The sequence below is a fragment of the Notothenia coriiceps genome, unplaced genomic scaffold (genome assembly GCF_000735185.1).
Source record: "Notothenia coriiceps isolate Sejong01 unplaced genomic scaffold, NC01 NC01_scaffold00013590, whole genome shotgun sequence".
Classification (NCBI taxonomy): domain Eukaryota; kingdom Metazoa; phylum Chordata; class Actinopteri; order Perciformes; family Nototheniidae; genus Notothenia; species Notothenia coriiceps.
In genome coordinates, this window is record NW_011346291.1 from 745305 (window position 1) to 757159 (window position 11855).

General features: G+C 41.1%; 1 protein-coding gene across 1 annotated transcript in view; it reads left to right on the forward strand.

The window, feature by feature from the left end:
* LOC104947998 (cortactin-binding protein 2-like) overlaps window positions 1–11855 on the forward strand; it is a 94234-nt gene that overhangs the window by 78841 nt on the left and 3538 nt on the right. The window contains exons 3-4 of the mRNA XM_010774138.1: window positions 3640–5131; window positions 10431–10715. Coding sequence (XP_010772440.1) covers window positions 3640–5131; window positions 10431–10715 — 1777 coding nt within the window. The remainder of the gene's footprint in view (window positions 1–3639; window positions 5132–10430; window positions 10716–11855) is intronic.

Consider the following 11855-nt stretch of genomic DNA (forward strand, 5'->3'; position numbering starts at 1 on the left):
TCGTGTCGTCGTCGCCGTAACTGTGTGTGTGTGTGTGTGTGTGTGTGTGTGTGTGTGTGTGTGTGTGTGTGTGTGTGTGTGTGTGTGTGTGTGTGTGTGTGTGTGTGTGTGTGTGTGTGTGTCTTTTGTACATGTCCTCACAAAAGAAAAATTTTCCAAGTAGAGGATGTGTGCTGTTTATTTATTCATCAGCAATCATAGATATGGATTTTTTTAATGTAGATTTTGGATTTTCACATCTTGCAAATGACCCTTTTATTGATCAACCCCTTTAAACTCACAAACTACCTGTGGATCCATCATTACACACTGACATTTCATAGCTAAATATTGTTAAAAAACATTGAAATGCTTTTTAATTCGTATGTAGATTCAGACGATTTCAAATATCAGAATCAGGCTGAAACCAGGGGAAATGTTTTGTATAGAAAAAAATATAATTGATATGTTTTGGAACAGAGTAACAATAAACAATTATGCTCATGGAATTAAATTGATCTGACGATGCGTTTCTATTTTAATAAAGTGTTTATGGATTTGTGTGTGGAATGGCAATGGTCAAAAAACTGTCCGTCACTTTGGGGGGGGGGGAAATACTTAAATGATTATCAAAATAGCCAACATTATTTTCTGTCTATGAGCTAATTGAGTAACAAAGTCATAACTCAACCACTAACGTGTTCACGGTGAAAATTGCCACAACACACGTTGAAGAAGGTCCTTGTGGCAATGTTTATAAAAGTCATATTGTAGTGCAGCACAAGTCTTTCCTTTTCTATATATTAAGAATCTAATCTAATGGTAACAAGATCTAATTATGAATTGAGTGCATTGTGTTAGCATTTAGCGCTAACATCCTCTATGTTGAGGAGATTTAGCTGCTTCTCAAAGGATGAAATGTGCATAATCACCTTTTTATTACATATTAAATATCACAACCATCCGTTATAATGATTCTCTCACTGTGGGATTATCAGTTCCAACTATCTTCATTCTGCTTTTAGTGACTGTAAAAGGGCAAACACATCTTTGCTTTGTCAAAGTCTCTGTTGGCCCCCAAAGCTGAGTTACAGCATCAAACATCAGATGCTGACGCCCCTGTGTTTCTGGTTATCTAACAGCGTGTCCTGGTTCCTCTGATGTCAGAGCGAGGACAGCTCTGTGCTGACAGCATCAACGCCCCGGGGGCAAAACAGAGACCAACTCTCCCCCCTTTGACTCCCCCGACCTCAGAGAGAGAGAGAGATTAATGAGTGATGGATTTTTGAATCACTTCAGCTAGTCGGGATTGTGATGCCTCAAGCGTAGAGTTCAACGGGAGGATCTGAATCCAGAGATAAATTACGGTCATCTGCATGGTTTATTTCTATTTGGAGATGTTTCTATTTTAGAATCGTAATTTCGAGACTATGGCTACTCCCACAACATGAAATAAAACTCGATCTCTGTGCTCGACAAGTTCAGGATGATAAAAGATAATGACGTTCAAACTCATTGTGTTACTGCGGGGGAGTCCTCGCCGGAAAAAAAGTCATCGTCTGTCCTGCTGGTTCTCCTCTTTCTCTTTCATCGTCTCTCCGAGGCTTTTTCCTCCTCTGTTTGCCCGTACTCTCCCCTCTGAGCCTATACACTTCCCTTTTATCTCAGTCTAATGTATCCCTCCCCTAGCTCAGGCTCTTATCTCTTTGTCAAATCACACCCTTCTGCTCATATTGATCCTCCAGCAAAGTGAAATCCCACGTGAGGTCAGGTCATCGAGTGTCTCTCTCTCTCTTTCTCCCTCGCTGCAGGGAGAGATATCTGACTCAGTGTCACAGTAGCCCCCAACCATCCTCACCCTGCCTACTGACGAAGATTTATGTGTGTGTGTGTGTGCGTGTGTGTGTGCGTTTTCAAATGTGAAGGATGCCTTGCAAAGTGCTGACATACAACCTAATGCTTCTATGAGACATGAACCCAATCACATCATGTTTTGAGTATTGCTGTGAAAAGGCTGCATGGTTTTAAAAAAAAGACTAATTGCGTTTATTTTGATATTTTGAGATGGCTAATAGGGACAATAAAAATAGCATCAGATCCTAATGTGTAAGCTTTCTTTGAACTCACTTGATGCACATATATTTCAATTCAGTGAGACTTGTACACTTCCTAAGGATATCATTATGCGTGCATGGCATATACGTAGGACCTCGTATCTAGAAACTATAGAGGCTCCTTGCTTGAGAATGATCACATTTTAAGGTTTTCTTTAGTATCAAAGTGTTACATTGGTAGCTGTCTCTGTGTCCATGGTTTACATTACAAGGAACTGCTGATATTTATATTTATGCATCCTTTATTAGATGGGGTTGTTGGGATAGTAAACAGAGTGTGTGGTTATTTCCTGTCCTTGGTTTCAGTGGTTTAAGATTTATTTGACAGTATAATGTGATTAGTGTGTGTGTGTGTGTGTGTGTGTGTGTGTGTGTGTGTGTGTGTGTGTGTGTGTGTGTGTTGGACTGATTGATAGACGATCTTTGTTAAAGGTATCCGGATGATGTCGGTCCGTCACATGCGCATCACATTCACTCTGTAATTCTGTAACTGAAGACACCTGATGACTTACTCACGCACTCTGTTATCGGCTCATGTTATACAAAGGCTACTGCTGCAGGTTTCTTATCAATTCATCTGTTGAATTAAGTATAAGTGATCGTCAGGTAAAAAAGAAGATGATCAAATATTCAAATTAGATCTGTTAGGATGAATCAATTTGTCAATTAGTTTTATTAATAATAAACGAGTTGTTTTAAGTACTTTTTAAGATCAATTATATTCTGTTTCACCTTCTTGAATATGAATATTTTTTAGTTTCTTGACTCCTGTTCTATGACCTAAACTTAATATCTTTAAGTTGTGGACAAAAGAAAACACTGATCTTTAAGATATCACTTAATATCATCATCATTTTGTGTTTAGTTTGCAGCCCTAAGTCACATTGAAATAAATAAAAACATTTTTTCGAAGCTGGCGTTTTTTGTGTATCAATCGATTAATTTGCAAATATCTCTAAAGCACTCGATGAAAGCTGTCTCGATCTCATTAGATCTACCAAGCTCAGATTTTTTGGTAACAGTTTTTTAAATGTTTAAAACATTGCGTTCTTACTGCTGCTGTGCCCTGTGTGTATACATATACCACTTAATAAAGAATCCCTTGCGTAGATCTACCAAGCTCTGTACCTGTGTTGTGATTTTTTTAGTGGTTATTTTGAGCATTTGTGAAAACATTGCAATGATCTGTCTCTGTCCCCTGAGTTTGTATTGATTTTTTTAACATTGAGTGACATTAAACGGAGAAAAGTCCTCATGTTGGGAAGGTGGCTATTATGGATGATCAATCGATTAAGCAATAAATAACTTCAGCGGCTGTATCTTTTTTATTGATCTATAAAATATCATGTTCTTTGGTGCATTTTTAAAACATTGCATTGATCCATATCTACATCAAGCACTCGATAAAGACGGTATCTTGTATGTAGATCTACAAAGCTCTGTACCACACGGGTGCTGGAGGATATGATCTTTTGGTGGTCTTTTTGTGTATTTATGGAATCTTGTTTAAATATGTTTCCTAACTTGTGTGTATCTCTTCCTCCAGCTGGAGATGGAGAAGCTGCAGCTGCAGAGTTTGGAGCAGGATCACCGTAAGCTGACGGCGCAGCTGAAGGACGAGCGTGAGAAGAACAAGCACATCGTCATGATGCTGGTGCGCGAGTGCAAGCAGCTGGCCACGCGGGTGGTGGAGGAGTCGCAGCGCTTCGACGAGCTTCAGGCCCGTCTGGACGAGGAGAGCCGAGCCTCGGGCCGGCTGCAGGAAGAACTCTCCACCGAGCGGCAGCGCAGCCAACAGATGGAGGCCAAGATGGAGAAGCAGCTGTCGGAGTTTGACACGGAGCGAGAACAGCTGAGAGCGAGGCTGGGCCGCGAGGAGACGGAGAGCCAGAGTCTACGGCAGCAGGTGGAGCAGCTTAGGACTGAACCGGGCGACGGGAAGGACGCGGAAGTCGCCGTAGAACCTGCTGCAGAACCTGCCGTAGAACCTGCCGTAGAACCTAAAGCTGCTGCAGAACCCACACCACCCACACCTAAAGCTGTGACGTCTGTGTCCGTAGCCACAGAGCCCATCAGCTCCCGAACAGCGTCTTCTCAAACGGACAACCTGCCCCCGACTGAGGTGGACGGTCCTATCTCAAAGAAGAGCCCCCTCACGGTCCCCGTCAAACCGACCCCCGCCAACTACGTGGGGCTGAGTCTGCCAAAGACGAGCGGGCGGGGGCTCGTCCACAGCAGCTCGGGGGGTCTCGTCCAGACGGAGAACGGCTCCGAGGGCCAACCCGCCCACGGCCTCCCCACCGGAGTGAGCCCTCGCGTCCAGGCCGCCCGCTACAAGTTCCAGGAACAGGACCAAAACGGCACGTCGTCCCAGAGTCCTCCGGCCCGGGACCTGTCGCCCACCAACCGGGACAACTTTGCCGCCAAACAGCAAGCCCGGCACACCGTCACCCAGGTGTTGTCGCGCTTCACCAGCCCCCCCGCGGGAGGACCCATGCGTCCGGGTCTCCCTCACTCCGCCTCAGAAGGAGGACCTTTCCCCGGACGCCTGAGCCACCCCATCGGCCTCAAGTCGCCCACGGTGGCCAGGATCGACCGGGGAAACCCTCCTCCCATACCTCCCAAAAAACCAGGGCTTTCCCAGACCCCCTCTCCCCCTCACCCCTCCATGAAGGGGGGGGTGGGGGACCGTTCCTCTGGGGGAAAACCGGCCACACCCCAGCTGCCGCCAAAACCCGCCCTGGACCTGGTCCCAGCCCTGATGGCCTCTCAGGTGGGTGCCTGCTTCTCCCCGGGGGGCGTCCGGACCCCTGCATGTGCAGAGTGCCCCCCCGTCATCAGCCCCGCCTCCACTGTCAGTAGCCCCTCCTCCATAAACCCCCCCTCCTCCTCCACCTCCATCTCCTCCTCCATTAGTGCCTCATCCTCCCGTAGCCCCCGAGCCTCAGCAGGCAGCCCCCTGGCAACAGCATCAGGTAAAGGGGCTCCTCCGTGCTCCACCCCCCTCCAGATCTCCCCCCTGCCTCTCCTCTTCAACTGTCTTTACACATAGCATAGCATAGAGTAGCATAGCATAGCACAGCATAGCGATAAAGTCACAGGAAATGTAATGTAATGCAACGTAGGATCTCCCCCCTGCCTCTTCTCTTCAACTGTCTTTACACATAGCATAGCATATCTAAGCATAGAGTAGCATAGCATAGCATAGCATAGCTAAGCATAGAGTAGCATAGCATAGCATAGCATAGCATTTTGTAGCATAGCATAGCACAGCATAGCGAACAAGTGACAGGAAATGTAATTTGATGCAACGTAGGATCTGCCTCTTCTCTTCAACTGTCTTTAGCATAGCATAGAGTAGCATAGCATAGAGTAGCATAGCATATCATTTTGTAGCATAGCACAGCATAGCGATAAAGTCACAGGAAATGTAATTAAATGTAAGAAAGCACATGGGTCTTTCGTTTCCCCCTCTCCTGATTTTCGATATATTTCCCAGCAGTAACCCCTTCCTCTCTGAAGCTGATGCCAGAGGCTGCTCTCCTCTCCTCCCCTCCCCTTTTCCATCCTCCAGATGCATGACAACTCCTCCACTTCCTGCACTCTTCCTGTGTCTGCTTCCATTAACTCATCACACCTGCGTCTCATGTCAGTGACGTTTCTGTTATTTATTTAATATAGATGTAGGCATTTTAATTAACCTTGTGATGTGCTTTTGGTGCTACGCTTGGTTGTTTACTGTTTATTACAACTTAGGCATTTTTTTCTATAATTTTTTCATCATTTCTATCTGTAAAAAAACAATTTTACTCAAACAGATATCAGAAGAACTGATAATTTGGTACAAGGTCTATGCCGAAATTCGAAGACGTAACCGTACTCTTTTCACTTATGGCTTTCCAGGGCTAATGGAAAACGTCCTGGATATGTGAAACAACAAGTCTATATTAAATCTGCAGGAGAATAATTACTACAGAATCAATTATTGGTTTTACATACCCCCCTAGGTGCACACATTTCACAATGAAGGAATATTACATATTAGTTTTACCCTCAAATCAGCTGGATCACAGAATTTGGCTGAACTCTCGGCTCATGTTTCCATGTTCATGTTTCCATGTTCATGTTTCCAGTCTTTTAATTCTTGTTGGTAATATTGCTGCTTTCACAGTCATTATATAAGAAAGGAAGAAAAACCTAAGAATACAAGACCTAGGTTGTAATAAACTGGAACCATCCTAAAATTGCACCTGTGAAATGTGACAAGTACATATGCATTTTTTTAAAGTCCTGTTCTTTTGCATGCAGATGTATCCCAATTTAAACGTATAAAGCTGCTCTACCTAGTAACTCAAACACATGTTTTGTAGATAACAAATAGCCTATAATGACGTAGTTAACAAATCCTTTAGAATATCCATTCAATCCATTAAAAATGTAAACAAATATGAGTTTTTTTATGTATTGTATCGGCTCTTTGTTAATAATTGCTCCTTTTTAAAAAACAAGTCCTCATATCCGCTGATGTAGCTGCCCTCCAAATATCTGGTAATTAAAAGTTAAATGACAGCCTCTAGAAGCACACAATATTTATATTTTTGTTACACCAGTGTTACCAACCTTTTAGGGTTTTATTGCATTTAATAGCACTTTCAAATCTTATAAATATGTGAATTGGTTTAGGGAAAGGGAAGGTCCACAGTCTCACCTGTCATCAAACAGTGTTTGCCCTTTTTAATTCGCCACCACCACCTGCTGACACACAGGAAGTGCCTCTATAACAGCTTCTATTACCTACGTCCTTAAGAATCTCTGCTGCAATTTACCGTTAGTCTCTTTTTATAACTCTCCACTCAGTCTGTGAGACACATTTCTGCACTCAAATTCTCCATCCTGCTTTTTTTCTAACTATTTTAGCCCTCCCAGGTCAGAATAGCAGAATAAACCATGGTAACAACTAGCATCTAAAGCCTTCAGCAGGTTTACTAAGTCGTTTTAGCAAAGTCGTTTAGTAATCAGGTCTTTTCTGTTCCCATTTTCATCTGTTTGTTCTACCAAATCATTTAATAACGCTGTATACTTGCACAGTAAGTAGTGTGTGAATTTTCTATTTGTCCACTGTGTGAATGATTGTACTGAAAGCTGAAGGCTATCCATCATCTCGCTGTTAATCTGACTCTTTTGTCCAGGCTGCAGCGCACGTCACATGTTAATTAAATTACCAACATTTTATCACAGGGTTTCTGCGTCATGAGAAATGCCTGGTATTGCTTTAAATAATTATTACAAATATGATCTATTACCACAGTAAACGATGTATGTAAAGAATATTAAATTATCTAAAAATCTTGTTTTTCATCTTGCTTATATTTGGCATGGTTTTCTCCTGGTTTAACACTATTTGGCCTACACGTTTAAACTATATTTATGTGCAATATTAATTTAAACCAGTTTAAATTAAAATTCAAATGTTAACTCTAGACCCAACCCGATTGGTAAATGTTGTGCAGCATGACATTTGACCAACCTTTTATTTTTATTTTTATTCTAATGGTGATCCAAAATGGTCTTGAGATCCTAGATATGTCAGGCTGTGTTTTACCAAAATGTGTATATAATAAAAAATAAGATGCATCAACAATTTCTGTAGAATAATCGGATATAAAAACAGGGTGTTACAGGCTTGAAATGGAAGTTTAATAATGCAAGCAGTATTTATCTTCAATAAAAAGGCATACACTGAGATACAATCTGAAAAAATATTGTTTCTAAATCTGTAGAAACTAAACATTTATACATTGTTAACACTACCAATATTTTCCAAATATGTCAGACTCAATTTGAAATGAATGTGTATTAAAAATAATGAACAAGATACCTTCAATGCATTAGGTTTCTGGTAAATATGTTGTGAGCAGTTCATATCTTCAATGGACAAGCATACAAAGTAATAAAGCGTCAGGCATTTTTCTCTACATTTACAAAACCCAAACATTTTTGAATGACATTTAAACAAGCTATAAAGAGTTTATTTTGTAAATCACGCTTCAGCAGCAGATCTAAATGGAGAGATTATCTCTGGTTTAGTAAAGGGAGTGGAGCATTCATCACAGTGTACCTGGATGACTTCCATCTGAAATAAAACCTCAGCATGTCACTTTACTTGTCTACATGTTTGTCACCATAATCCCCCGGTAATCCTCTTGATATGCTCATAACATTACAGTCGTAACATGGGATTTAGCCGCAAATAGCTTCAGGCTAAAGCAACACAAACAAACTGAGTGGCTTCACTGAGAGGTTACATATTTGATTATTGTGGCAATCTTGTAACTAGCTAAAATAAGAATGTCTACCTATTATTAGGAGAGCATTTTACACATTATTGTTTGGCTATTTTCCTGCTGAAAGACACTTTAACTAGTCTACAGTGTGTGTGTGTGTGTGTGTGTGTGATGGTGATAGCTAATTAGTTTATCAAGCTAATGCTAAGGGTCGAGCTAGCGCTATTAGCACCTAACTTGGATGCTTATAGCTTCAAGCTACAGCAACAGAAACAAACTGAGTGGCTTCACTGAGAGGTTTAATATCAGATTTTTTCGGCAATCTTGTAATTAGCTGAAATAAGAACCCTTACCTTTTATTAGGAGAACATTTCACACATTATTGTTTGGTTGTTTTCCTGCTGAAAGAGACTTTAAGTACAGTTTGTGTGGTGGTAGATAGTTAGTTTATCTAGCTAATGCTAAGGGTCGAGCTAGCTCCATTAGCGCGTAGCTTGGATGCCTTATAGCTTCAATCTACAGCAACATAAACAAACTTATTTGTATTTTTGTTATATTTTTAATATTTGATTTTGTGGCAAGCTTGTAACTAGCTAAAAATAAGAACACTAACATATCATTAGCAGAACAGTTTACACAATATATTATGTTTGGTTAGTTACCTGCCGAAAGACACTTTAAATACAGTCTGTGTGATGGTAGCTAGTAAGTTTATCTAGCTAATGCTAATGGATGATTTAGCCTCATTAGAACCTAGCTTGGATGCTGAAATAAAAACACCTAGCCTACCTAATATTGGCAGATCATATCACACATTCTTATATGTTTGGTTCGTTTTCTGCTGAAAGAAACGTCACTGTGTGTGTTATTTAGCTCGTTAGTTTAGCTAATGGTTGAGCTAGCCTTCTTAGCAATTAGCTTGGATGCCAAATAGCCAACATCATTTAAAAAAAATATTTTTCTTCTTTGAGTTTTTAAAAAAAATATCCTTAAGGTTCTGACTGAAAATACTATACTTATGCATAATATTCTTTATCATCTTGTTCCGGCTGTTCATCAAAGTTGTATGATGTTTACACTGGCTTTGAGATCAGACCCAATATTCATAAAAATATGTTCAAGCTTCATGTTATCATCAAATGGAAATAATTATATCTTCTGCCTCATTTTATAAACAACTCACATATCCAGCCTGACATATCTGGTATCTTTGAGACTTTGGGATCAACACTATATATTCTGGTAGATTTTCTCCAAAAATAATCATGCCAAGCACCTCTTCAAATTTTGTTTTTACCTGAGTTGTTCATACGTTTCTTAAAAATAAGTAATTCAGCACACCAAAAAAAGCATTAAACAAATGCAAATAATGAAAAAAAAATAGAAATAAACTAAAATCAAAATCCTCCAATTAGTGGATTAAAGGTGGCAAACTTTAAATATTAATAATAATAATAATAATAATAATACATTTGATTTTATAGCGCTTTTCCTAATGCTCAAAGACGCTTTACATACAGACAGAAACAATGCAAATAAATGAACAATGTTTAGCTGCAAAACATGAACTTGTCATCACTGGAAATGATCTCTAATCCCATACCTCACTTCCTGGTTGCTGCTCAGACAAAAGAGACTCTACTGTGATATTCAATTCAATTCACGGCTTTTATTGTCATGTGTACATAGCTATAGTGCAGTTATGACAATGAAAATCTTAGGTCACAGGCTCCTCCAACAGTGCAACACAATAACACAGATAGTGCAAATAAATATAATATAATAGAAATAGTGCAGAATAGTCTGTATACAAGTACTTGGAGTATTGATATAAATTGCAAACAGATGAATGTTATGGATGTTCTTTCAAAAGTTCAGGTGTTTAACAATTATGGCCTGTGGGGTGAAACTGTACCATAATATAATATGTGTGAAACTGAAGTTTGCTCTCCTCCCCCTCCCACCTTCTTACACCTTTGCTCTCCCATACTCAGTACTTCTAGTAGCTTCCTCTTCCTCCTCTTCCTCCTCTTCCTCCTCCTGGTAGTTTAACCTGTGCTGCTCCTGCTCCCCCCCCTCGGCGGCGGAGGCCCTGCTGCCCTGGACGGCGGGCGCCCCCTCCTCCCCCAAGCTGCTTCCCAGGGAAATGTCACTTTATTGTCAATGCTGCTTAACCAACCAGACCCGACCACCATCACCACCAACACCACTACCAACACCACCACTACTACTACTACCAACAACACCACGGAGAACAACAATCATCCAGACCAAGACCTCCACCACAACCACTACCAAACCGCTGCCTTGTTTGCTGCTGCTCAGAATGGACACACAGGTGAGTCAGAAATACACTTATTAGTGCTTCTCTTTAGAGGTTTAAAGGTCACCTATTATGCAAAATCCACTTCTTCATGTCTCTTCTACATCAACATGTGTCCCCTCTTCTTCATGTCTCTTCTACATCAACATGTGTCCCCTCTTCTTCATGTCTCTTCTACATCAACATGTGTCCCCTCTTCTTCACGTCTCTTCTACATCANTCCACACGTTCACTCTACGGTGTTGTTTACCTTCTGTGATGCGCGAGCTGATGACGTCGCTTCATCATCATCACTACTTCACGTCAAGACGAGTTCTAACTTTTTTTCCCTCAACTTTGTGTGGAAAAATGCGGGGATTATGCGGCCTTTTGATAAATATGCAGCCTTTTAAAAATCTGCGCCATTTTGCTGATTATGCGGTAAATTCTGCGATCGCAGAATCGCGTTTTTCTGGAGGGTCTACTTATTATACATCCTTGCACAAAACACAGAGCAGCTTTCTCCACCAACACAAGCAACACCAGTCCAGCACCAGAGACAGAATGACCGTCTCTGAATCAGGCCGTGCCGCTGCGGCTCAGAGACACATGTGGATTTACGTTTAGTTTTTTTTAGGGGTGCACCGAATGGGAAATTCTTGGCCGAAACCGATACCGAAAATAGGANNNNCATGTCTCTTCTACATCAACATGTGTCCCCTCTTCTTCATGTCTCTTCTACATCAACATGTGTCCCCTCTTCTTCATGTCTCTTCTACATCAACATGTGTCCCCTCTTCTTCATGTCTCTTCCTCTTCTACATCAACATGTGTCCCCTCTTCTCCATGTCTCTTCTACATCAACATGTGTCCCCTCTTCTTAATTTCTCTTCTTCATCAACATGTGTCCCCTTCTTCTTCATGTCTCTTCTACATCAACATGTGTCCCCTCTTCTTCATGTCTCTTCTACATCAACATGTGTCCCCTGTGTGGAAAGAGACTCTGAAAGTTTCAGGAACAAAGATTCTCTCTCTTTTTGTCCTGATCCATTTCTATAAAAACCTGTCTGAAAATGAGCTGATCAGATTTTGGCCACTTTATGATGTCATAACGATTTTTTGGCTTTTGGTGTAACCATTAGCCAATCACCAACCAAGGTAACCCCCCCCCCCCCT